The 22,246-nt window shown below is 70.6% G+C and overlaps 4 protein-coding genes across 5 annotated transcripts; 1 reads left to right on the plus strand and 3 right to left on the minus strand.

Moving 5' to 3' along the window:
• Positions 1–1,358: 1,358 nt before the first annotated feature.
• Positions 1,359–9,865, minus strand: SEMA6C (semaphorin 6C). Its single transcript, XM_050912448.1, is given in 18 exon segments — positions 1,359–2,469; positions 2,986–3,017; positions 3,207–3,272; positions 3,401–3,478; positions 3,895–4,032; positions 4,540–4,601; positions 4,604–4,775; positions 5,285–5,440; positions 5,534–5,665; positions 6,144–6,361; positions 6,933–7,021; positions 7,347–7,469; positions 7,543–7,633; positions 7,924–8,025; positions 8,616–8,672; positions 8,770–8,827; positions 9,506–9,620; positions 9,712–9,865. Coding segments are annotated over 18 exon segments (2,601 nt in total). The 5' UTR covers positions 9,833–9,865; the 3' UTR covers positions 1,359–1,678.
• Positions 9,866–12,219: 2,354 nt separating this feature from the next.
• LYSMD1 (LysM domain containing 1) lies at positions 12,220–13,788 on the minus strand. The gene is made up of 3 exons (XM_050912453.1): positions 13,573–13,788; positions 12,891–13,168; positions 12,220–12,761 (listed from the first exon to the last, which is right to left on the minus strand). The coding sequence occupies exons 1-3, from the start codon at positions 13,669–13,671 to the stop codon at positions 12,617–12,619; spliced, it is 522 nt and encodes a 173-aa protein (XP_050768410.1). The 5' UTR covers positions 13,672–13,788; the 3' UTR covers positions 12,220–12,616.
• A 452-nt stretch (positions 13,789–14,240) lies between these two features.
• On the plus strand, positions 14,241–16,287 carry SCNM1 (sodium channel modifier 1). Of its 2 annotated transcripts, XM_050912452.1 has the most exons (8): positions 14,241–14,301; positions 14,865–14,935; positions 15,034–15,122; positions 15,204–15,301; positions 15,379–15,473; positions 15,605–15,750; positions 15,869–16,001; positions 16,081–16,251. In XM_050912452.1, exons 1-8 carry the CDS (start codon positions 14,251–14,253, stop codon positions 16,178–16,180), a joined length of 783 nt encoding a protein of 260 aa, XP_050768409.1. In that variant the 5' UTR covers positions 14,241–14,250; the 3' UTR covers positions 16,181–16,251. The 2 variants fall into 2 exon arrangements, with proteins under 2 accessions (XP_050768409.1, XP_050768408.1); XM_050912451.1 differs by lacking the exon at positions 15,034–15,122 and having other exon boundaries at positions 16,081–16,287.
• Positions 16,288–17,282: 995 nt separating this feature from the next.
• Positions 17,283–21,858, minus strand: TMOD4 (tropomodulin 4). Its single transcript, XM_050912285.1, has 10 exons — positions 21,805–21,858; positions 20,961–21,092; positions 20,713–20,869; positions 20,127–20,249; positions 19,045–19,134; positions 18,687–18,817; positions 18,067–18,174; positions 17,707–17,850; positions 17,474–17,618; positions 17,283–17,384 (listed from the first exon to the last, which is right to left on the minus strand). The coding sequence occupies exons 2-10, from the start codon at positions 21,081–21,083 to the stop codon at positions 17,362–17,364; spliced, it is 1,044 nt and encodes a 347-aa protein (XP_050768242.1). The 5' UTR covers positions 21,084–21,092; positions 21,805–21,858; the 3' UTR covers positions 17,283–17,361.
• Between the last annotated feature and the right edge of the window lie 388 nt (positions 21,859–22,246).

Below are 22,246 nucleotides of genomic sequence, written 5' to 3' on the forward strand. Positions count from 1 at the left end.
GGGAGTCCGGGCCGGACTCTGCCGCGTCAGGGCTTTTCTCACCCACGCCTTCGCCCTCCTCGCGCCGCTTTCACCGTCGAGCGCAGAATTTGAAGAGGTTAAAGGCTAAACGAACCCCTTCGCTCTCGACGGCTGCGCTTCTGTCGCGGCAGAGCAGCCCGGCTCCCCTCCGCCCACGCATCCAGCCCGACTTCCCCTCCACCGCGAGCTTGGGATCGCATCCGTGCTCGCTTGCAGGCTTGTGCGGGCGGGAGAATCCCGGCCCGTTTCCCGGGGATGCCAATGCAGAAGTTGTGGTCTTAAAACGAAGGTGCGTTGTTTCTCCTCGGTGGAGGAGGTGGCGCGGCGCTCGCTGAACCAGTTTGGGTTTGATCCGACGTCCGTTTCCCTCTTGTTCGCAGTAACCAGCTCTAAACGGTTCCCATTATCCTAAATCGGAAGCAGGGCGTTGTAAATCCGGTGGGGATGAGCGGAGGAGGTCACGGGAACGCCAAGTAAATCCTTCCCAGACGACCACGAAGGGGAATAACAAACCCCGGGAGTTGAGCCGAGCCTGGCGCAGGTCCCCCGGCGACCTCGGCCGGGGCCTTCCCTCTCCGTCCCCCCCTTCCACCCCGACCCGTTGCCCACGGGGCGGTTCCTGCTGCCAAATCGGATTATTGCTTTAATCTCGCCTTTATCAGATTGTTTGCCCCCGTGCCAGGCGCGGCGCCGGGGTATTTATCGCGGAATAAGTTGCCGCGTTGCGGTGGCACGTCCCTTGCGGACCCCGTTAGCGCGGTGACGAGGAACTGCGTGCTTGGGACCCCTTTTCTGCTGAGGGTGAATGTTTGGAAGCGCGGAAATGGCGACGTTTGTACATCTTTGTTTTCTACTGTTTCTGAATAAAACACCCCGCCCTCAGCGAGCCGCTTTCCTGTACCCCGGTGTCAGTCCTGTCCCCCTAAGCTGACGCATTGCCGACCCCAGCGTGTCCCCTGGCATCTCACATGCCACCGTCTCTGGGGGGACACCCCAGGGCCACCGCACTGGGCCTCCACCCTGTCCCCGAGCTGGGCTGGCACCTTCCCCCGCCTCATCCCATCCCATCCCACTCTCGTCCCCCCGCACCCCGGACAGAGCCAGGCGGGCACCAGCGCGAGAGCGACCACGTATTTAATTGCCGCGGCCGGCGCGGGGCCGAGCCCTGGTCCTACACGGTAGGACGAACCGAGCTCTGGCGCGGAGAGCCGCCGCGTCCCACGCCCTTCCTGGCGTCCCCGGGGGGCTGCGACGACCCCCCAAGCAGCAAATAAATTAGAAAGGATCAAAAAAAAAAAAAAAAAAAGCCCTGGGCGCGGGGGACACGGGGACCCTCGTCAGCCCGGGCTGAGATGGGGGTGGCTCAGGGTTGGGGGGATCCTGGTCACCCTGGGCAGGGAGACGGGGGGGCTCGGGGACACGTGGGCCCCTCCTCACCCAAGGGAGGGAGATGGCGGCCGCGTGGGGACACGGGGACCCCGCTGGGGGCCAGCCTGGGGACACAGGGACCCTCGTGGCTCAGGGCACGGAGCCGGGGAAGGGGGGGACTCTGCCACCCAGGGCAGGGGATGGCTTGGGGCCCCCCCGCCAGCCGCAGCGGGGGTGTCCCATGGGTGCCGGCGACCAGGATGTCCCCATGTCCCCGGTGGGGGGGGGCTCAGGGCCGCCCGGGGGCCGCCGGCCCCAGCAGGGGCTTGGGCAGCACGGGGGGCTTCGTGGAGAGGGAGCGCTCCAGGGCACCGGGCCGGGGGCCCCAGGGCGGCCCCCCCGGGGCCCCCAGCGAGTGCATGCGGGTGAGCCCCCGGGCCAGGCCGGGTGGTCTCGCGGGCGTCCCCCCCAGCGAGTGTCTCTGTGCCAGGGGCCGCCGGGGCGGGGGGGGGCTGTCGGGGGGCACGTCCAGCCGCCGGGGCGCCCCGTCGCAGGGGGCCGGGGGGAGCCTGGAGAACGGGGCGCCCGGCTGCACCCGGTTGGCGAAGGAGCTGGTGCCCGGGGGGGTCACCGGCCACCCCGAGCCCCCCACCCCGTGCAGCCGCTGCAGCAGCTCCTCCAGGGTGGCCTTGGGTGGGGGTCCCGGGCCGGGGGGCTCTGGGCACCCTGGGGTGCCAAGATGGGGGGCCTGGCCGCGCCGGGGCTCCGCCGCCCGCTCCTGGGGCGTCTTGGTGGGTGGCTGCGGGGTGGCCTCAGGGGTGGGCAGCTCGGGGGGGTCCCGCAGGCCCCCGGCCCCTCCCTGGGGCGGCAGCGGGGGGTAGAGGCGGGGGGCAGGCGGTTGGGCCGGGGGCCGCGGGGTGATGGGGGGCTCCGGGGGTCCCTTGGGGACAGCGGGGTGGCGGCAGAAGGCTGCCAGCAGCCCGGCGGCCAGGGCACCCAGGGCAAAGGCACCCAGCACGCAGCCCACCAGCACCGGCACTGGCACCGTCGCCGCGGCCCCCGGCCCGGCCTGACGCACCCCTGCGGGAGCACCCATCAGCCCACCATGCACGTGGGGGTCCCGGCCCCCACCCCGGCCCCCCCCCCGGGGTCCCTTCTGGTCCCTGGGGTCCCTCTCCCACCCCTGGGTTCCCTTCCTGGTCCCTGGGGTTCCCCCACCCTGGGTCCTTCTCCTGTCCCTGGGGTCCCTCCTGGTGCCCAGGGTCCCTCTCTTGTCCCTGGGGTCCCTCCTGCTCCCTGGGGTCCCTCTCCCATCCCTGGGGTCCCTCCTGGTCTCTGGGATCCCTCTCCCATTCCTGGGGTCCCTCTCGTGTCCTTGGGGGTCCCTTCCTGGTCCCTGGGGTCCCCCCCCATCCCCAGGGTCCCTCCCCGGTCCTTGGGGTCCCTCTCTCCTATCCCTGGGGTCCCCCCACCCCTGGGATCCCCCTCCCATCCCCAGGGGTCCCTCCTAGTCCCTGCGTCCCTCCCGTGTCCCTCCCTGGTCCCCAGGGCCCCTCCCAGTGGGTGTCCGGGGGGGACAGAGGGGGTGTCACTGACCATGGGCCAAGTCTCTGTCACCGTCCCCGCAGCTGCTGCATCTGCGAGAGCAGAGTGGGGTTGGGCCAGGCCACCCGCGTCCCCTGGGGCCACCCGTGTCCCCCCGATGCCCTCCACATCTGCCGGTGTCACCCACGTGTCCCAGGGCCCCCAGTGTCGCCCCAGTGCCACCTGCATCCCCCCGCGACCTCATGTCCCCAGCAGTTCCCATGTCCACCCGCCCTCCTTCACCTTGGCAGGTCCCAGTGATCCCGGGGGATCCCTCCACGTCCTGCTCGAAGCCGCTCCTGGGGCACACAGGGGGGGACGTCACCCACCGTCCCCAGTGTCCCCACCCCATGAGGAAGGGACCCAGGAGATCGGGGCGGGTGGGGGGGGGAGCCCCCCAGGGAAGGCCACCGCGGGGGACACTTACGGAAGGTCCTCGGAGAAGGGGACGCAGCCCCCGGGGCGCAGCCAGACGCAGTAGGGGTCACGGGCAGCCAGGCAGCTCCTGCGCGGGGGGACCCAGGCAGCCGGGTGCCGAAGCCGCCCTCGCACGTCCCTGTGCCCTCGCACGCTCTCGCACGCCCCTGGCCCTCGCACGCCCCTGTGCTCTCACGCGTCTCCCTGCCCTTACACGCCCTCGTGCCCCCGTGCGTGCCCCGTGCCCGGGTGCGCCCCTGGGCCCTCGCACATCCTCGTGCCCTTGCGCACTCCTGTGCCGTTGCACACCCTCGTGCCCTCGCACGCGTCTCCCTGCCCTTGCACGCCCTCGTGCCCCCGTGCGTGCCCCGTGCCCGGGTGCGCCCCTGGGCCCTCGCACATCCTCGTGCCCTTGCGCACTCCTGTGCCGTTGCACACCCTCGTGCCCTCGCACGCTCCCGTGCCTTCGCACGCCCTCGCACGCCCCGTCCACCCCCTGCTCACCTGCGGCAGGCGCCGTGCCGGGCGCAGCGGCTCAGGGGCAGACGCACCAAGCACCCGGCGAAGGCGACGTAGAGCTCCCGGCCCGGCGGGTGCAGCTCCAGCCCCAGCACCCGGCTGGCGCCCCGCGGCCCCCGGCACCTGCACCCCCCCCAGAGCACCCATCGTGACTGCACCCCACCTCAGCACCCACAGCCCCACGGCACCCGGCAGCACCCCACAGTGCCTGCCAGCACCCCGCAGCACCCATCGGCACCCTGCAGCTCCATGGCACCCACCAGCACCCCATGGCACCCACATGGCCCCGCAGCACCTGCATGGCCCCAGAGCACCCATCAGCACCCTATGGTGCCTGCATGACCCTATGGCACCTATCAGCTCCCCATGGCACCCATGTGGCCCCCCCAGCACCCATCAATGCCCCGTGGCACCCACATGGCCCCCCAGTACCCGTATGGCACCCACACTACCACTGCACCAGTCAATGCCCACTGCCTCCCAGCACCCATCGGCACCCATGAGCCCCCCAGCACCCATGGCCCCATGGTGCCCACAAGCCCCCCAGCACCACCAGCACCCATGGCCCCAAGGTGCCCCCCAGCACCCACCAGCACCCACAGCCCTGGCCACCCAGCGCCTGGCACTCACCGCCTGGGGTCGTAGAGGCTGATCTCCTCCAGCAGCAGCGTCTCGGAGCCGGCGTCCCCGTGGTCACCGGCTCCCGGCTGTCACTGGGTGTCGGGGTGCCGCCAGGGTGCTGGGTGGCCCCGGGGTGCCACGTGGCCGCCAGGACCTTCAGCACCCGCCCGTCCTCGGCGCCCAGGAAGAGCACGGTCTGGTTCCCCCGTGGCCCCGCGCCCGTGTCCACCGCCAGCTGCGTCAGCCTGCGCCCAGCGCACCCTCGCACCCGCCTCGCACGGGGCCTCGCACGCGGCTCTGCAGCCGCTCGCACACCCTTGCACCGGGGTTTTGCACACCCGTGCACCAGGGCTTCGCGCTGGGGCTTTGCACACCCTTGCATGGGACCCTTGCACACACTTGCAATGGGGCCTCACATGCTGTTGCACACCCTTGCACCGGGGCCCTCGCACCCAGGTCTTACACACCCTCACGTGGCCTTGCACCAGGGCTTTGCACATCTGTGCACCAGGGCTTTACACACCCTTGCAGTGGGGCTTTGCACACCCTCACGTGGCCTTGCACGCCCCTTGCACCAGGGCCTCGCGCACCCTTGCACAGGAGCCTTGCACGAGGACCCTCCCCACCCTGCAGCACCCACAGGACTGGCTGCACCCTCACCCCTCCGCACGCCCACACCCTCCTCGCACAAGCCACCCCCTGTCCCCAAGGCCACCCTGTCCCCAAGGCCACCCGTCCCCCCGCCGGGGCGCACCTGGTGCCGGTGCGGGTGAAGAGGGGCCGCCCGCCGGCGGGTGCCACGGCGCCGTGCAGCAGTGGGTGCTCCTTGGCGAAGGCCAATGTCTCGTCGGGGAAGTCCCCGGAGGTGACAATGCCGGCGGCCGGTCCCATCCCGGCGCAGCAGCCCGGCCTGCGGCACAGCCGGCGTGGGGACCCAGGCGTCCGGGCGGCTGCCGCACCCTGGGGGGGACCCAGGCGTCCGGGTGCGTGTGGGGGGGTGTACCTGGGTCGGGGCACCCTGTCCTCAGGCACCGGGGTCCAGGTGCCGGCGGCGCCGCGGGGCTCAGCGAAGGGTCCCTCAAACGCCCGCTCCACGTCCGCCAGGTAGAAGGCGCAGACGGCTGAGCCGGGGATGCTGCGGCGGCGGTGAGGGGTGGCACCGGTGCTGGGGACACCCCTGTACCCTCCCAGGGCTGCCAGGTCGGCCTTGGCTTGGCCAGGGCCCCTCCGTGTCCCTGTTGGTCCCCACTGTGTCCCCACGCCCTGTTCCCCTGTGTCTGCACCCCTGTGTCCTGTCCCACTGCGTCCCCATGTCCCCCTGTGAGTCCATCCCCGTGTCCCCATCTCCCGTGTCCCCATGTCCCCATGTGAGCGCATCCTCATGTCCCCATGTCTGTCCCTCCCACGTCCCCATGTCCCCATCTCCCATGTCCCCATGTGAGCACATCCCCACGTCCCCATCTCTCATGTCCCCATGTCCCTGCCCACGTCCCCCCATGCCGCGCTCCCCTGCCCTGTGTGCCTACAGCCCCATGTCCCCTCGGCCACCCACGTCCCCACGTCCCCCATGAGCCCGTGTCCCCCGTCACCGTCCCGTGTCCCCATCGCCATGCCTGTTGGGCTGGGTGCCGAAGAGGGCGAGGACGGCGGGGTGCCCGTGCAGGGCCCGGGGGGGTGTCACCGCCTCCAGGACATCAAAGTAGAAGACGGCGTCCCCGGGGACGGCGCACTGCAGCCGCACCTTCAGGAAGGACGTCCAGCGCCGTTCCAGCACCCGCGGGGAGCCCCCCCGGTCGTTGCGGCACACCCGTGCCACCCGCGCCACCGCCACCTGCACCGGCACCCATGGGCGTCAGCACCCTGGGATCCGCAGGCATCGGCACCTGGGCACCCATGGGTGTCAGCACCCAGGGACCCGCAGCATCGGCACCTGGGCACCCATGGGTGTCAGCACCCAGGGACCTGCAGGCATCGGCACCCAAGGACCCATGGGCATCAGCGCATGGGCACCTGCAGGTGTCAGCACCCAAGGACCCTCAAGCATCAGCACCCAGGCACCCATGGGTGTCAGTGCCCAGAGACACACAAACATCAGCACCCAGCGACCCACGGGCATCGGCACCTGGGCACCCACAGGCATCGGCACTGCCACCCAGGCAGCCAGGGGCATTGGCACCCATGGGCACCCGCACACGGGGCTAGCACCCAGGGGCACTCACGAGCATCAGTCACTGTGGGCTGGCACCCAGGAGCACCCGCAGGCAGCAGCACCCTGGGGGGCACCAGCACCCTGCCAGACCCCGTGGCGAGGGGCACCGGGGTCTGCCCTGCCTTGACGCCAGGGGGATGGGCAGGCGGGTGCCCCCCGCCGTGCCACCGCGTCCCCACGCCCCCGTGCCCACCTTGCCCAGGGCGCTGAGCTCCACGGCGACCTCCCTGAAGAAGAAGTAGACGTAGGAGCCGTAGGGCAGCGCCTGGACGAAGTGGGGCTCTGGGGGGGGCCGGGAGGGCCGTCAGCCCCCGCCACCTCCTGTCCCCGTCCCCCACCCCTGCCCCCTCCGCCCCCCTATGGCCCCATAGCCCTGCACCCCCCGATCCCAGCCCCTGTCCCCCCCCCAGCCCCTCAGCCCCCTGCCCCTCTACCCATCCCTATACACACCCCTACTCCTCTACCCCACAGCCCCTGCACCCGTACCCCTCTACCCACCCCCAGCCCCCCAATACACCTGCACCCCCCTACCTGTCCCCATCACCCCCCATATACCCACACCCCCTACCCGCACCCCTCTCCTGCAGCCCCCCCCGCGGTGGGGTACCCTGCAGCCAGCGGGAGCTGTACTTGAGGGTGCGCAGGGGGGGGCGGCCGGGGCTGAGGCTGCGGTAGATCACCGCGTCGCTCGCCTGGAAGTCGGCCACCGTGGCCGAGTACAGGCTGCCATCTGGGGGGGGACACACACCAGCGTCAGCCCCATGTGTCCCCCCCCGGGCATCCCCCCCCGCCCCAGCACCCACCGACGAAGAGGGCGACGATGCTCTGCTTGGCGTCAAAGGGGCACCGGGCCTGGCCGCTCACCTCCTCGCCCTCCTGCGCCAGGCTGCTCACCTGGGGGGGGGAGCCGAGGGCTGAGACCCCCCACACTCATCACACCCCCATGCTGCCCCCAGCCCCGGCACGGAGATGCTGAGGACCCCCGCGCTCGTCACCCCTCTGGGCACTGCCCCGCCGCACTGCCCAGCGGGGGCTGAGACCCTCCGCCATCATCACACCCACCACCATCCCACTCCCCAGCGGGGCTGAGACCCCCCCCGCTCATCACACCCCCACTCACGCTCCCCAGCGGGGGCTGAGACCCCCCCACTCGTGACACCCACGCCCCCCCCGGCTCCCCTCACCTGGTAGGTGCGGCAGAGGGGGCTGAAGGCGTTGGTGCCGCAGGCCAGGAGGGTGCCGGCGTCGCGGGGCACCAGCACCCTGATGTAGTTGTGGCACTCGTCCTGCGTGGGGGCGGGGGGGACACGACATGGGGGGACACGGGGGCCCCGTCATCCCCACCTCCTCCTGCCCCGAGCCCCCTGTTTGCCCCCATCCCTTCTACCTCCCACACCCTGCCCCCTCCACCCTGCACCCCCCCAGGTACCCCTGTACCCCCATACCATGTGCTCCCATGCCCTGTATCCCCATGCCCCCGCATCCTGTACCTCGTACCCCCACACCCTGTACCCCCGCACCCCCCCCCCCATGCCTGTACCCCCACCCCCATAACCTGTACCCCCACCTCTGTAACCCCACACCCCCATAACCTGTAACCCCATACCCTGTAACCCCCACCCCCATAACTCTACCCCCACCCCACCCCCACCCTACCCTGTACCCCCATACCTCCATACGCTGTAACTCCACCATGTACCCCCACAGCCCCATACTCTGCACCCCCACACCCTGTACCCCTGCACCCCCATTCCCCCGCACCTCCCCTACCGTATACCCCACACCCTGTACCCCACACCCCCCACCATATACCCCCACCCTGCCCCCCGCCCCTACACCCCGTATCCCTGCACCCCCCCACCCTGTACCCCCGTACCTGCAGCCGGCCCCGCATGGCGCAGTTCTCCCTGTCCCGCGTCTCCCAGGTGAGGTGCTGCCGGGCGAGACGGGGGGGTGGGGGGTGGGGGGTGGGCACGGGGACCCCCCCCCGGCCCCCCGTGTCCCCAGGACGGCGGCCCCGGCCCCCTTACCCGCTCGGGGTACAGCGTCCCCTTGTCCTGCCCCAGGTCGAAGGCATAGATGTGGTCCCTGGGGGGGGAGGGCGTGAGCGTGCGAGGGGCACGGGGACGTGCGAGGGGCATGGGGGGCTGAGGGCGGGGGGGGGGGGGGGGGGGTGAGGTGCGAGGGGCACGGGGACATGCAAGGGGCACGGGGACGTGCGAGGGGACATGGGGACGCACGCCACGCACAAGTGCAAGGGACCGCAGGGACGCGTATGGGGCCATGGGAGGGAACACGGGGGCACAGGTACACACAAGCGTGCAGCAGCACACGCTGGTGGGCACAAGCGTGCACAGGCAGGGGCAATCGGGCTCGAGCATGCAGAAGTGGGTGCAAGCACATGCAAGTGTGCCCAAGCGTGCACAAGCATGGACAAGCACACGCAAGCGTGCACAAGCTTGCAGAAGCAAACAAGCCTCCAGAAGCACGTGCAAGTGTGAACAAGCATGCACAAGCGTGCACAAGCACGGACGAGCATGTACAAGCATGCACAAGCACGCATGAGCTTGCACGAGCACAGAGCACGTAGAAGCGCGCACAGCATGCACAAGCGCATGAGCGCACAAGCACAGAGAGCGCGCAGGCGCGCACAAGCATACACAAGTGCACATGAGCTTGCACAAGAAAGCACAGAGAAGCGCGCAGAAGCGCGCAGAAGCACAGACAAGCGCGCAGAAGCGCGCCCGAGCACGCAGCCCCGCTCACCGGGCGGCGACGAAGAGGGTGCCGTTGAGGCGCAGCATGCGCTGGAAGTCGAGGCCGAGCTGGGCCGTGACGTTGTCCCCCCGAAGGCCACCAAAGCGGGGGTAGGCGGCAGTGGCTGCGGGGACACGGCGGGGGGACGCGGTGACACCCCGCCGGCCCCCCCAAGCCCTGGTGACCCCCCCCTCCCCAGCACCCCCCCCGCTCACCTGCCAGCCCCACGGTGCTGCGTGCCACCAGGTCCCGCGGGAAGGACTGCGCCGCCCCCCCGGGGTCCCCGGGGATGAGGAGGAGGAGGAGGAGGATGAAGGGCAGGGGGACCCCCGGCATCGTCGCAGGCGCCCGGAGGGGACGTGGGGCTGAGGGTGACCCCCCCCCGCCCCGGGCTGCCGGGGGCTGATCTCAGCGGGGGAAACTGAGGCACGGGGAGGGGCGGGGGGGGGGGCACAGGGCAGCCCTGGCGATGGGGGGCATGGGGACAGTGGGGATGTGCACCCCCAGCACAGGGATGGTGCTCCCAGTGCCCCCTCCCAGTGCCCCCTCCCCATGTCCCCAGTACTCTCCTCCCGGTGGTCCCAGTGCTCCCTCCCAGTGTCCCCAGTACCCTCCCCCAAGTGGTCCCAGTGCTTCCATCCCAGTGTTCCTGTACCCCCATCCCAGTGTCTCCAGTGCCCCCTCCCAGTGGTCCCAGTGCCCCTTCCCAGTGTCCCCAGTACCCTCCTCCCGGTGCTCCCAGCACTCCCATCCCAGTGTGTGTTCCTGTATCCCCATCCCAGTGTCCCCAGTGCCCCCTCCCAGCGGTCCCAGTGCCCCCGCTCCAATGTGCCCGTCCCAACGTCCCCAGTACCCCTGTCCCAGTGCTCCCAGTGCCCGGGGAACTGCTGCCAGCAGCACCGGGACACCACGCACAGCACAAGCGTGTGCAGCGGGGCACGGCTGTGCGCACCCCCGCACCCCCCCCACCCACTCACACCCCCCCCCCCCCACTCACACCCCCCCCCCCCGGCACAACACCCTCCCGCACACCCAGCCCCGCACAGCGCCCGGTTCCACAGCACCCACCTGCGCCCTCAGAGCACCCCAAAACACCCCACCTACACCCCAACAGCACCCCCACAACAACACCCCACCGACACCCCGCCCCAGCACCCCACCTACACCCCACAACACCCTCACAGCACCCCAAGTACCCCCCCCACAACACCACAACACCCCCACAACACCCCCACAACACCCTCACCTACACCCCAAAACCACCCCGCCCCAACACTCCACCGACCCCCCTACAACACCCCACCGACCCCCCGCCCCAACACCCCACCTACACCCCGGAACACCCCACCTGCACCCCACAACACCCCACCTACACCCCTCACAACACACGCCCCCCCCCCCCGCCCCGATCCCTCCGCGCTCGGTACCGGCTCCGCTCCCCGAGCGGTCCCGAATGGTCCCGAGCGGTCCCGAACGGTCCCGAACGGACCCGAGCGGCCCCGAGCGGCGGCTCCGCCCCGGAACGGGCCGGGACCGGCCGGCGGCCGGAGCGGGGCCGGGGGCGGGGACCGGGGACCCCCGTGGGACCCCACCCGGGACACCTCCCCGCCCGCCGGGGCCACCCTATAGATAGTCGTTAATCTGCGTTAATGAGATGATCCTCGTTAGCTGCTGAGGGCTACGGGGGGGGGGGGGGGGGCGGGGGCGGCTTGCACACGCGTGTGCACACACGCGTGGAAGTGGGCACAGCCCTGCGTACAGTGGGGTGGACGGGCGTGGGTGCTTGCACGCGCGTGTGGGCACAGCCCCGCCCTGGCCCCCGCCGGGGCGGGGCTGTGCCCACACGCGCGTGCAAGCACCCACGCCGCGCTGGCCACCCCCCCGTGTCGGTGCACACGCGTGTGCACGCGCCCACGTGCAAATGTCCACGCACGCAGACGTGCAGGCGGGTGGGTGCACGTGCGACACACGAGCACACACACGTGCGGAGACCCTTGCACACGCACATGCGACAGGGCTGGCCGTCACCTCTGTGTGTCCCCCCCACGTTTTCCCCCACCCCGAGTGGGGACCTGTCACTTCTCCTGCACCAGCGTGGGTCCATTTGCACGCACGTGTGCACCTGGCCCAGTGGGGACTGGGAGCACTGGGAGCTACTGGGAGCGCTGGGCTCACCCCCCCAGGTGCCACTCAGGCTCCGGTCCCCAAGTGTCACCAGCCCTCCCCCCCCGGGGTGGGGACGGACCCTGGGGACATCCCGGGGGACTGGGTGGCCCTGGGGGTGTTGGGGGACCCTGGGGAGACCCTCGAGGCTCTGGGGGTCCCGGAGGGGGGGTCCCAAGGGTGCGGGTCCAGGGTGACACCTGGTGGCACCGCGTGGTGTGACACCCAGGTCCCCTGGGTGATCTCGTGGGGGGGGGTGATGGTGTCCCCGAGTGGGTGCCCGCAGCCCCGAGAGCATGACTGCGTCCCCAGGGTGCAGATTGTGTCCCTGAGGGGTGACAGCATCCCCAGGGGGTGACCACGTCCCCAGCGGGGTGACCCTGTCCCCAGGGGGGTGTCCACATCCCCGAGGGGATGACCGTGTTCCCAAGGGGAATGATCATGTCCCTGGGGGGTTAACCGTGTCCCCAGGGCTGTGACCATGTCCCCGGGGGGGGTGACTGTGTCCCCAGGGGGGCTGTGACGGTGTCCCCGGGGGGTGACAAACAAGCAGAGCCGGGTGACAGTGCTCCGTTTTATTTACAGGCTCTCGGGGTTGGGGGTGACCGTCCCCGTCCCCGTGGGGGTCCAGGCACTGGCACGGGGGGTCCCACCCCCCCGCGAGAGCAAAGACGTACAAATAAATATAACCAGAGGAAAAACATCAGCTGGTAGATCTTGTCCCAGTACCTCCCAGTACCTCCCAGTAGCCCTGTGAGAGGGCTGGCTCTGCACCCAGGTGTTGGGTGTCCCTGCAGCAGGAAAGGTCCCTCAAAGGAGACAGGGAGGGGACACTGTGTCCGTCCCCCCCCAAATCCCTGGGTCCCCTCCGGTATCCCCTGCCGGGGGCTGGGTGCTGGGGGTGTCCCGGGGTCCCCGTCACCGCAGGGTGGGAGTCACGGCCTCACGTCCCCGGCGTCACAGCGTGAAGATCTCGTCCTCGGCGTCGCGGAGGGCGGCCGCCCGTGGGGTCCTGGTGAGGGGCCGGGGGCCGAGGCGGGGGCCCCGGGAGGCTGGTGGGCCCCCGGCATCGGGCCTCCGGGTGCCTTCGGCCTCGGCCGTGCTGCAGGGGACGCAGCGGGGTGGCGCTGAGGGGTGGCCTTGCCACCCACCCACCCACCCCGCAGCCAAACCCACCTTCCAAAAGACCCCGTTTTGCCCCAAAAGGGGAGGCAGGAACGGGCGCGCTCACCCTGTGCGGCCGGCGCGGAGCCGCTGTGCCGCCGCTGCCGCCTTGGAGTGCCCGATCTCGGCGTCGAGCTGCCGCAGGAAATCGGTGGCTGAGAGATCGTGGCGGGCCGGGGTGGGGGCGGCCGGGGCGTCCCCCGAGGGGACAGGCGCGTCCTTGTCCTCGTCCTTGTCCTTGGGGCAGGGTCCCCCTGACTGCGCTGGCGTGGGGATGAGGAGGGTGGGCTTGAGGAAGATGGTGTCCGAGGTGTAGAGACGGTTGGCACGCTTGATCTGCTCCATCTGCCAGGGACGGGATGGGGACCGGGATGGGGACAGGACGGGACCGGGATGGGGACAGAGATGGGACGGGGACAAGAATGGGGATGGTAATGGTGGGGACAGGGACAAGGACAGGGATGGGATGAGGACAGAGATAAGGAGGGGATGGGGACAGGACAGGGTGGGGACAGCGATGGGACGGGGACAGCCACAGGGACAGGGTGGGTGAGGGAAGGGGACAGGGACAGGAGGGGACAGCGATGGCCCCATGGGGACCCCGGGGCTGCCGGGGGACCGCGGGGCCGTTCTGCCCCCCTGCCCCGGCCCCGGGGATCCTGCCCCACACCGCCCCACGGCCACTCCGGACCCCTGGATGTCCCCCCGCTCTTTGCCCCACGGTACCCCCGGCCCCCGTGGCCGCTCACCGTCACCCCGTAGCGCAGCGCCAGCCCCGGCAGCGTGTCCCCGGGCTCCAGGCGGTGCTCCCGGGCGGAGGCCCCCGCTCCCCCGCTCCCCGCCGCCATGGTGGGACGGCCCCGCTCAGCCCCGGCCCCCGCCAGCGCGGGGAGGGGAGGCTCATACGAACAGCCCCGGCCCGGGCGGGGGACCGGCCCAGGGCCCCGGCGCTCCGGCCGCCGCTCACGGGGCGGGCTCGGCCCCGCCGCCGCCCCCGGGCACCCCCGGGCCCCGGTGAGACCGGAGACACCAGGCCCGGCCCGGCCACCTTCGCGGAGGCCTCTGGGACTTGTAGTCCGGGACGGGGGGGACACGCCGCCGCCCCTTCGGGCAGTGATGCCGCCACCCCCACCGTCACCCCGGAGTCCTCCCCGCCCCCCCGGCCCCTGCCACCCCCCCGGTCCCTGCCCCCGGGGGGGGCTCTCTGCCCCCCACTTCCCCGCCCGGGACGGCGCCGCGGAACTACAACTCCCGTCATGCCGCGGGGCCGCGGCGGCCTGGGGGGACGGCGGGCCCTCCCGCCCCGCCCCTCGCGCTCTCTAATTGGTCGCTGCTGCCGCGCGCAGCCCGCCGGGAAAAGCCACCCGGAAGCTGGGCGGCAGGAGGACGGGTTCCCATAGTAACCGCGGGCCGGTGCCGGGGCCGCCATGTCCTTCAAGCGGGAGGGGGACGACCCCGGTCAGCTCGGGGTGCTGCAGGTAAGCCTCGGCCCCCCCAGGACCCCCCAGACCCTCCTCGAGTCCCCCAGATCCCCCCCAACCCCGGCCCTGGCCTCCCCGCGTACCCCCTGGGTTCGCCCCCTTGCCCCGGCCTGCCCCCCGCCCCCGGTTCCCCCCAGCTCTTCCCCGCTCCTCCCTGCCTGTACATACCCCTCTTGCCCGCCGTCCTCCCTGCCTGCAAATGCTCCTCTGCCCCCCCAGTTCGCCCTCACCTCTGCCCTGTCTTGACCCCCCCCTCAGGGTTCCTCTCCCAGCGCCCCAAATACCCCCCTTGGCCCAGGCCGCTCCCCAAAATTATCCCCTTCCCCTGCCTCTACCTGCCCCCATCCCCCAAACCAGCCCCGCTCTCTCCAGCCTTGACACCCCAATTCCCCCACCCGCCCCTGCCCTTGCTCCCTCAGAGGGGGGTCCCCAGGGTGCTGAGGTTTCCTGGCCTAAGGGGGGACAGGGCTGGGGGCAAGGGTGAATTGGGGGCAGACCCCCCCTCCAGCAGCAGGCATGGGGGGGACAAGGGCTCACCCGGCCCCCTCGGTCTCTCCCAGAAAAGACGCGTTGCGGACCTGCTAGCCAACTACATCCCCGAGGACGAGGCGCTGCTGCTGAGGAGCGGGAGGTGAGCGAGACCCCCGAGGGCAGCCCCCCCCCCCCCCCTCCAGCCACTTGCGGGGTCCTGACAGCAGCTTTCACACCCCCCCCCCCCCCTTGGCATAGGTACGCCTGCACGGTGTGCGCCCACCGCCCCGTCTTCGACACGCTGGACGTGCTGACGGTCCACAGGGCCGGCAAGAAGCACACGGGCAGTAAGTGGGGGGCTGGCGGTGGGGTGGGTTGTGCCGAGCGAGCGCGTGTGTGTCCCCCCCATCCCCTTTGCTCTCTTCTAGGCCTGCAGCGCTTCTACGGCAGGAAGCACTCGCTCCAGGACGCGGCCCAGAAGCGGCGGCACGAGCAGGAGGTGCAGGCAGAGCAAGCAGGCGTGCAGGTTGGTGCGGACGCCCCTTCCTCATCCCTCCAGCCCCCCCGGCCAGGCACCCCCTGAGCTCTGTCCTCTCTCCCCAGGGCTCCCCGGCCCCTCTGTTGGCACGGACGAGGAGGATCGCCCGGAACGCTCTGCTGAAAGCAGCTCCCTACAGCAGCTGCTGCCGGAGGACGGGGTAAGACCTTTGGTTTTGCTGCTGGAGGACGGGGGAAAGCTCTGGGCTTCCCGGGAGGGACCGGCAGCGCCGTGGCCCCGCCGCCTTTGGGTGTTTGTGGAATAAGGCCCCGACTCCTTCTCCCATCGCAGGGTGGAGGGAAGCAGCTCGCGAGCTGGCGTGACCCAGACGGGGCCGAGTGCTGCCCCGACGCCTTCGGAGCCGTCACAGAAGGACGGAGAAGCCGTGGACACCAGTCCTGCAGCCCTGCTGCCGGGGCATCGCGGCGGGCGAGCGGGTAAGAGCTGGCTGACAGCTCCGGGGCTGCGCCAGCACCGGTGGGGCAGGGTGCCCAGGCTCTCAGCTGGGCCTCTCCTGTTTCTGTGGGTCGCGCCAGCCCCTCTCTGCCCTCCCAGACGCACCGAAGGCAGCTCCGGCCCAGACGCGGCGAGGCGGCAAAGGAAAAGCCTCATCGTCGGCCCTGAGCCGGCCCGAAGCCCTCAGCCCCGAGAGGCGCCAGGCCCTGGAGCGATACCTGCAGCTGCGGAGGTGAGCCTTGGCCCCGTTGGCGTGGGGAACCCCGTAACGAGCCGCCTCTCACTCCGTCCGTCTGTCCGTCCGTCCCCAGCGCCGGCTGGATCCAGGACCGCTCTGGCAAGTGGGTGAAGGACGAGAACGCCGAATTCGACTCCGACGAGGACGAGCCGCCCGCGCTGCTGCCGTCCTGAGGCCCCGCTCTGCCCCACCGGTCCCCACGGGGACGGTCCCCCCAGGCTGTCCCCAGGCCCCGCCGTTAATAGAGGCAGCTGGAGAGGACGGAGGTGTCTGAGCCGTTGGGGCAGGTCCCGGGGAGGGGTGATATTGGGGGTCCCAGCGTTTTGCCGCCATGGGGTGCTCAACCTGGTGCCTTTTTGGGGTGTCCCCACCCCAGCCGGAGCCCTGCAAGCTCTGCCAACCTCGGTGTGGGTTTTGGCCCGTCCCTGCCCTGTCCCCTCCTGTCCCTGGCCCGAGTTGCGCTCATTTTCTCACACACTGGCAGCTGCCTGCGGGTCGTGGCCTTTCGGGTGGTGGCGCCGGGTCCCCCCCCTCCTCCCCGGCCCCGGCAGCTGTCCCAGTGCTTGGCCACGCCGCCCTCCCCTTGCCTCAGTTTCCCCCCCGCCTTTTCCTGCCAGCCTTTGGGTGCCTTTGCCACATCGGGGGGCACCCATGGGACTGCCGGCTGCACCCTGAGCCGGCATCCATGCCCTGGGACAGCACCCAACACCCACCCAAGGGTCTCTCTGGGCCCCGGGGCCAGATCCTCTCCCTGGGTGGGCTCCCTGGCAGCGCTGCCCGGGGTGATGTTACCCCTGGGCACCGGGATTTACCTGCTTGCTCAGCTCGTGCCTATAAATAGGTGGGGGGGCCTATAAATAGGCCCCGTGTCCCCCCCACCCGCCTCACCGGGCTGTGGGTGCTGGCCCCCATGGGCCCTGGGTGCCCAGCTCTGTGCCGCGGGGGCACCTGGCTGCCTGTTGGGGGGGTTGCCCTGCTCCCCCCACCCCTCCTGGTGCTGTAACCCAATCCCCCAGGTATAAATACCCCGGCCCCGCTGCTCCCCGAGGGGATCCAGGCGTCCGGCTCGGCCCCCACGGATTAACGGCCGGAGGCTAACGGGGGCCTCGAGCCCTGCAAGGGGGGGGGGGGGGGGGGGGGGGGGGGGGGGGGGGGGGGGGGTGCCCCCGCTGCCTCCCCGGCAGCGTTACCCTCCCTCAGCCCATCCCTACGATCCCGATTCTGGCCCCCATGCGCAAATCCTGCCCCGGGACGCATCCGAGCGGATCCCAAAGCTGCGTCTCTCCGTCCTCTTTATTTACAGCGGCCCCGGGGAGCAGGAGCCGGAGCTCGTTCGTGCCGTGGGGGGGGGCCGTTAGGTTTTCTTCTGCTTGCGACCTGGGGGCAGAGGAAAGGGGGGGTGGAGGGTCAGGGCTGGGACCCCCCACCCGATTCCTGCCGCGGGAGGGGACGCGGGGGACACTCACGGAGCTCGTTGTTGTTGGTGATGGCGATGGCGGCGCGGGCGCGGGGGCCTTGCTGCGTGAAGTGGTAGCCGAAGCGCACGACGGAGGGGCACTGCTCCAGCATGGTGGCCATCTCCATCTCCACCGTGTCGCCCAGCCGCTGGCACTGCGGGGCCAGGGTGAAACCAGGCACACTGGGAAGCTGGGGACACCCCTGTCCCCTCCCCGGGCCACCCATGGGTGCCCATCCCTACCTGGTTGTCCACCTTGAGCTCGCTTAGGGTGGTGTTGTGGTACATGGCCTTGATGATGCTCATCATGCCGGCGCTGGTGATGAAGTTGGATTCGATGTTGAGGCTCTGCAGGGTCTTGTTCTCCATCAGCATCTCGGCCACAGCCTGCGTGTCACCTCAGGGTGTCACCTCGGGGTGTCACCCAGGGCTGGCACCCCCCCTCTGGCACGTCCTGGGCCACCAATGCCCCAGGTGACGGTGGAAAAGCCACCGTCACCTGGGCTTGCTGGTGCCCAGGATGGAGCCAGGGGCAGGGGACCGTGTCCGTCCCCCCCCCCCCCCCCCTCTGGGGACGTGTGGGGACACGGGGCCGGGACTCACGCTGGCCACGGGGTCGTTGCTGCGGGTGGCTACCAGGCTGAGCTTCTTGACGTGGGTGTTGGTTTTCATGGCCTCGCAGATGGCCTTCAGCGTGGAGATGGGAATGTCCTGCGGCAAGGGGACGTGGGTGTCACCGAGGGGATGGGGACATCCCCAAGGGGACGTGGGTGTCACCGAGGGGATGTAAGTGGCATCGAGGGGGTGTAGATGTCTCCAGGGATACCGGGGCATCCCCGAGAGGGTGCTGGATGTCACCCAAGGGATGTCAGTGGCACCGAGGGGATGTGGGATGTCACCCAAGGGACACAGATGCCCCCGGATGAGGACCAGCACCCTGGGGTGCCCTGGAGCCACTCCAGGATGGGGACAAACACCCCAGGGATACCCCAAGACAGGGACCAGCCCCACAGGGACACCCTGGGACAGCGAGCAGCACCCTGGAACAGGGTGACCCAGACCCCAGGGTGGGACCCATCACCCTGGCAGCACCTGGGGACACTCTGGGACAGGGACCAGCCCCATGGAGACACCCCAGGACCAGGACTAGCACCCTGGGACACCCCAGGGCAGGGAGCAGCCCCCTGGGGACACCTTGGGGACACTGCCACCAGGTCCCTCACCTTGATGTTGTTGAGGTTGACGTCCTCCAGAGCCCCGTCGTTGGCCTGGATCTGCCGCAGCGTCTCCTCCACGTTGGTGGGATTCGGGGGCTCATCCGGCACCGGCTTGTACGTGTCGGGCTTCACCACGCCTGGGGCACACACGCGTGTGCGGGGACACACGTGACCGTGCATGGGGGCACGGATAGGCGGGGACACGCGCGTTTGCACGGCGTGCGTGGGGTCACCATGGGGAATCCCAGAGGGGTTCTGGTCCCCAAATCCCCCCCCCCCCCGAACAGCCCTGTGGACCCCGTGTCCCCTGTCCTGGGGGGGCTCGTCCCCGTGTCCCCTGTCCCCGTGTCCCCAGGGCACTCACTGTTGATGCCTTCCGTGTTGGAGATGGTCCCGCTGCAGATCGCGTCGTAGTACTGCTTGTTGCTCATCAGCGTGTACATGCCCAGGATGGCTGCGGGGCCGGGGGGGGTTCAGTGGGTGCCCCAGCACCCCCCATGGTCCCCTCGTGTCCCCCCGGGGTGGCCACAGCCCCCCCAGCCCTGCCCGGGGAAGCCGTGGGGAGCGGGTGGGCTGGGGGCCAGCGGTGAAAGCCGAGCGCGGGGGCACGGCGCTGCTTTTAGCCGGGCCCTGGCAGGGACCCAGAGGGGGCAGGGGGGGGCCCGGCACACGCCTGGCAGCGGGGAGCACGGGTGCGACATGGGGCTGGAGCAGGCGTGCAACACGCTGGCCCCGTGCAACGTTTCCCCCCATGCAACACTTACGCTTGTGTAACACGCTGGCCCCGTGCAACGTGCTCCCCCCCCGGGCAACGCTGCGGTGCCATGTGCTGCCCCCACGTGAAGCTGCTGTGGGGCACGCTACCCCCATGCGAGGCTGTGGTGCAACGGGGCAGCCTCGTGCGAGGCTGTGGTGTGATGTGGCTGCCCCGTGCAAGGTTGTCGTGCGATGCAGCAGCCCTGTGCGAGGCTGGGCTGTGACACGGCTGCCCCATGCAAGGCTGTGATGTGATGTGATGTGATGTGATGTGATGTGATGTGATGTGATGTGTGGCAGCCTCGTGTGAGGCTGTGGTGCAACAAGACAGCCCTGCGTGAAGCTGCAGTGTGATGCAGCAGGCCCGTGACAAGGTTGTGGTGCAACACAGCTGCCCCATGCAAGGCTGCGGTGCAATGTGGTTGCCCCATGCAAGGCTGCAGTATGATGCGGCAGCCCCATGCGAGGCTGCGGTGCAATGGGGTTACCCCATGCAAGGCTGCAGTGCGACGTGGCTGCCCCGTGCGAGGCTGTGGTGCGATGCGGCAGCCCCGTGCGAGGCTGCGGTGCGACGCGGCAGCCCCGTGCGAGGCTGCGGTGCGACGCGGCAGCCCCGTGCGAGGCTGCGGTGCGACATGGCTGCCCCGTGCGAGGCTGCGGTGCGATGTGGCAGCCCCGTGCGAGACCCACCGGCGATGTCGCACATCTCGGCGTCGGTGGCATTGGCCAGCGCCTCCTCCAGCTCAGGCTCCAGCGTGATCTGCTCCTCCCGTGGGATCTCCCGCGTCGGGTTCTTGGGCACGAAGGGCTTCCCTGGGCGCGGGGACACCGGTCGCACCCTGCCTGGCCTCACATCAGCTGGGTGACGCCGGACGTGGTGGCCCGGGACAGGGCTGGCAGGGGCGCGTGGGGATGCGGCCACTGCCGGAGGGTGACCTGGCCCAGGGGTGACTGTGCCTGGGGGTGACACTGCCGGGGTGGGAGTCCGGGGGGGGTTTGCGTGACCGTACTGGGCGGGGTGATGTTGCCAAGGGGTGGCCGTGCTGGGAGGTGGCCATACTGGGGGGGGACATTGCCAGGGGGTGGCATTGCCAGGGGTGGCCATATGGGGGGGTGACATTGCCAGGGGGTGGCCGTGCCCGGGGCTGGCGGGGACCCAGCTCGCCCAGGACACCCGAGCCGCTGGCGAGGACCGTTCTGCCAAGCTAAATATACCCGGCGCTGCAGGGCTCCGTCCCCCCTGGTCCCCGCCATGTCCCCTCCCGGGTCCCCGCACCTTTCTTCTCGCCGGTGAAGGGCACCAGGTCGTCGCGCTCGCCGGCCTCCAGCGCCTGCTTCTCCAGGTGCTGCAGCAGGGCCTCCCGGTCCAGCGGCCCCGTCGGGCTCTTCTGCGTCTGGTCCCGCTGCCGCAGCCCCGCCGGCAGCAGCACGTTCTGGGGACCCACCGTGTCACCCGTGAGGGACCCCGACGGCCGGGTGGCACCCATCCCGCTCGCTGCCCCCCCCCCCCGCACCGGGCCCCACCTCGGGGTCCATCTCCAGCAGCTCCAAGTCCAGCTGTGCCAGCTCCTCGGCCGACAGCTCCCGCAGGATCTTGTCCTCGTCGATGTCCCGGTACTTCTCCAGCTCCTGCCGGTAGGACGTCATGGCGGGGGCCTGGGGGGGGACAGGGGGGGCTGAGAAGCCGGCGGGAGGCTCCCCGGGGCAGGGGGATGCCCTGTGTCATGAGGGGACCCCCCCCACGCCATGGGGACCCCCTCCATGCCATGGCCTGCAGGGTGCCTTCATGCCACGGGGGGGTATTGGGTTCCCACTGGGCTGGGGGGGCTGTGGGGCACCCCAGGGTGGGGGGTCCGGGGTGGTGTGGTTGGGGATCTCTTGGGGAAACTAAGTCCCAGCTCTGAGGTCCTCCCCAAGACCAGAACCCGACATCCCCCCCAGTCTCCCCCACTGCTTGGGGGGCAGATCCCAGTTCAGCAGCCCCAGCGCCCCTCGGACCCCCCCCTCCAGTACCCCTTTGCCCCCCAACACGGGTCCCCACCTCCCTGGGGGGGCACAGCAGGGGTAAACGCTGGGGACATGAGTCCCCGACACCAGGGTTGGGTCCCCCCCGAGGAACCGGGTTGGGATTTGCCCCCCAACAACTGGGTCCCCAGGGCTGGGGACACACGCACCCACCCACCCCGGTTCCCCTGGGAGGGACCAGACACCCATGGGTGAGAGCCGGGGGGCTGCGGGGTGGGGGATCCCTTGGAGAGGGGATCTCCAACAGCACCCAGGGACCCCAGAGTCGGTGTCCCTGGGGGTGATGCGCCCCCCCACCACCCTGGGGACCCCCACCCCGAGGACCCCCACCCCGGGGCCCTACCTGGCCGCTGGCCGGGGCGGCGGAGCCTGCCTGGGTGCGAGCCCCGGTGCTGAGCCAAGGGCTCCGGCCGCGCAGGGCATGAGATCAGCGTTTTATTCTGCGAGCCGGCGGCGGGGAGGGGCGAGATCACATATCCCCGGGCGTTATCGAGCCCTGCCAGCCCCGCGCCGGCTCCACCCCAGCGCCCCGGCACGGCGGGGGCACCCCTGGGCGATGGGGGGGCCCCTTGTGACCCGGCGGCTCCCCGTTACCTCTTGGGGTGCCCTGGCCAGGGGGGAATGGGGAGGCTGGAGGGAGAGGCCACAGGGAGAGGCTGAACCTTGTGCCTGGGCCCCGCAGCCCCTCGGAGACCCCCGAACCCCCCTGGGACATTTTATGCCCCTTCACCCTGAGACCGTCCGGGTGACTCTGCTCCCAAGTGCCCCCCCCAGCCCCCAAAATC

Source organism: Gymnogyps californianus, chromosome 29 (assembly GCF_018139145.2).
Source record: "Gymnogyps californianus isolate 813 chromosome 29, ASM1813914v2, whole genome shotgun sequence".
Taxonomy (NCBI): Eukaryota; Metazoa; Chordata; class Aves; order Accipitriformes; family Cathartidae; genus Gymnogyps; species Gymnogyps californianus.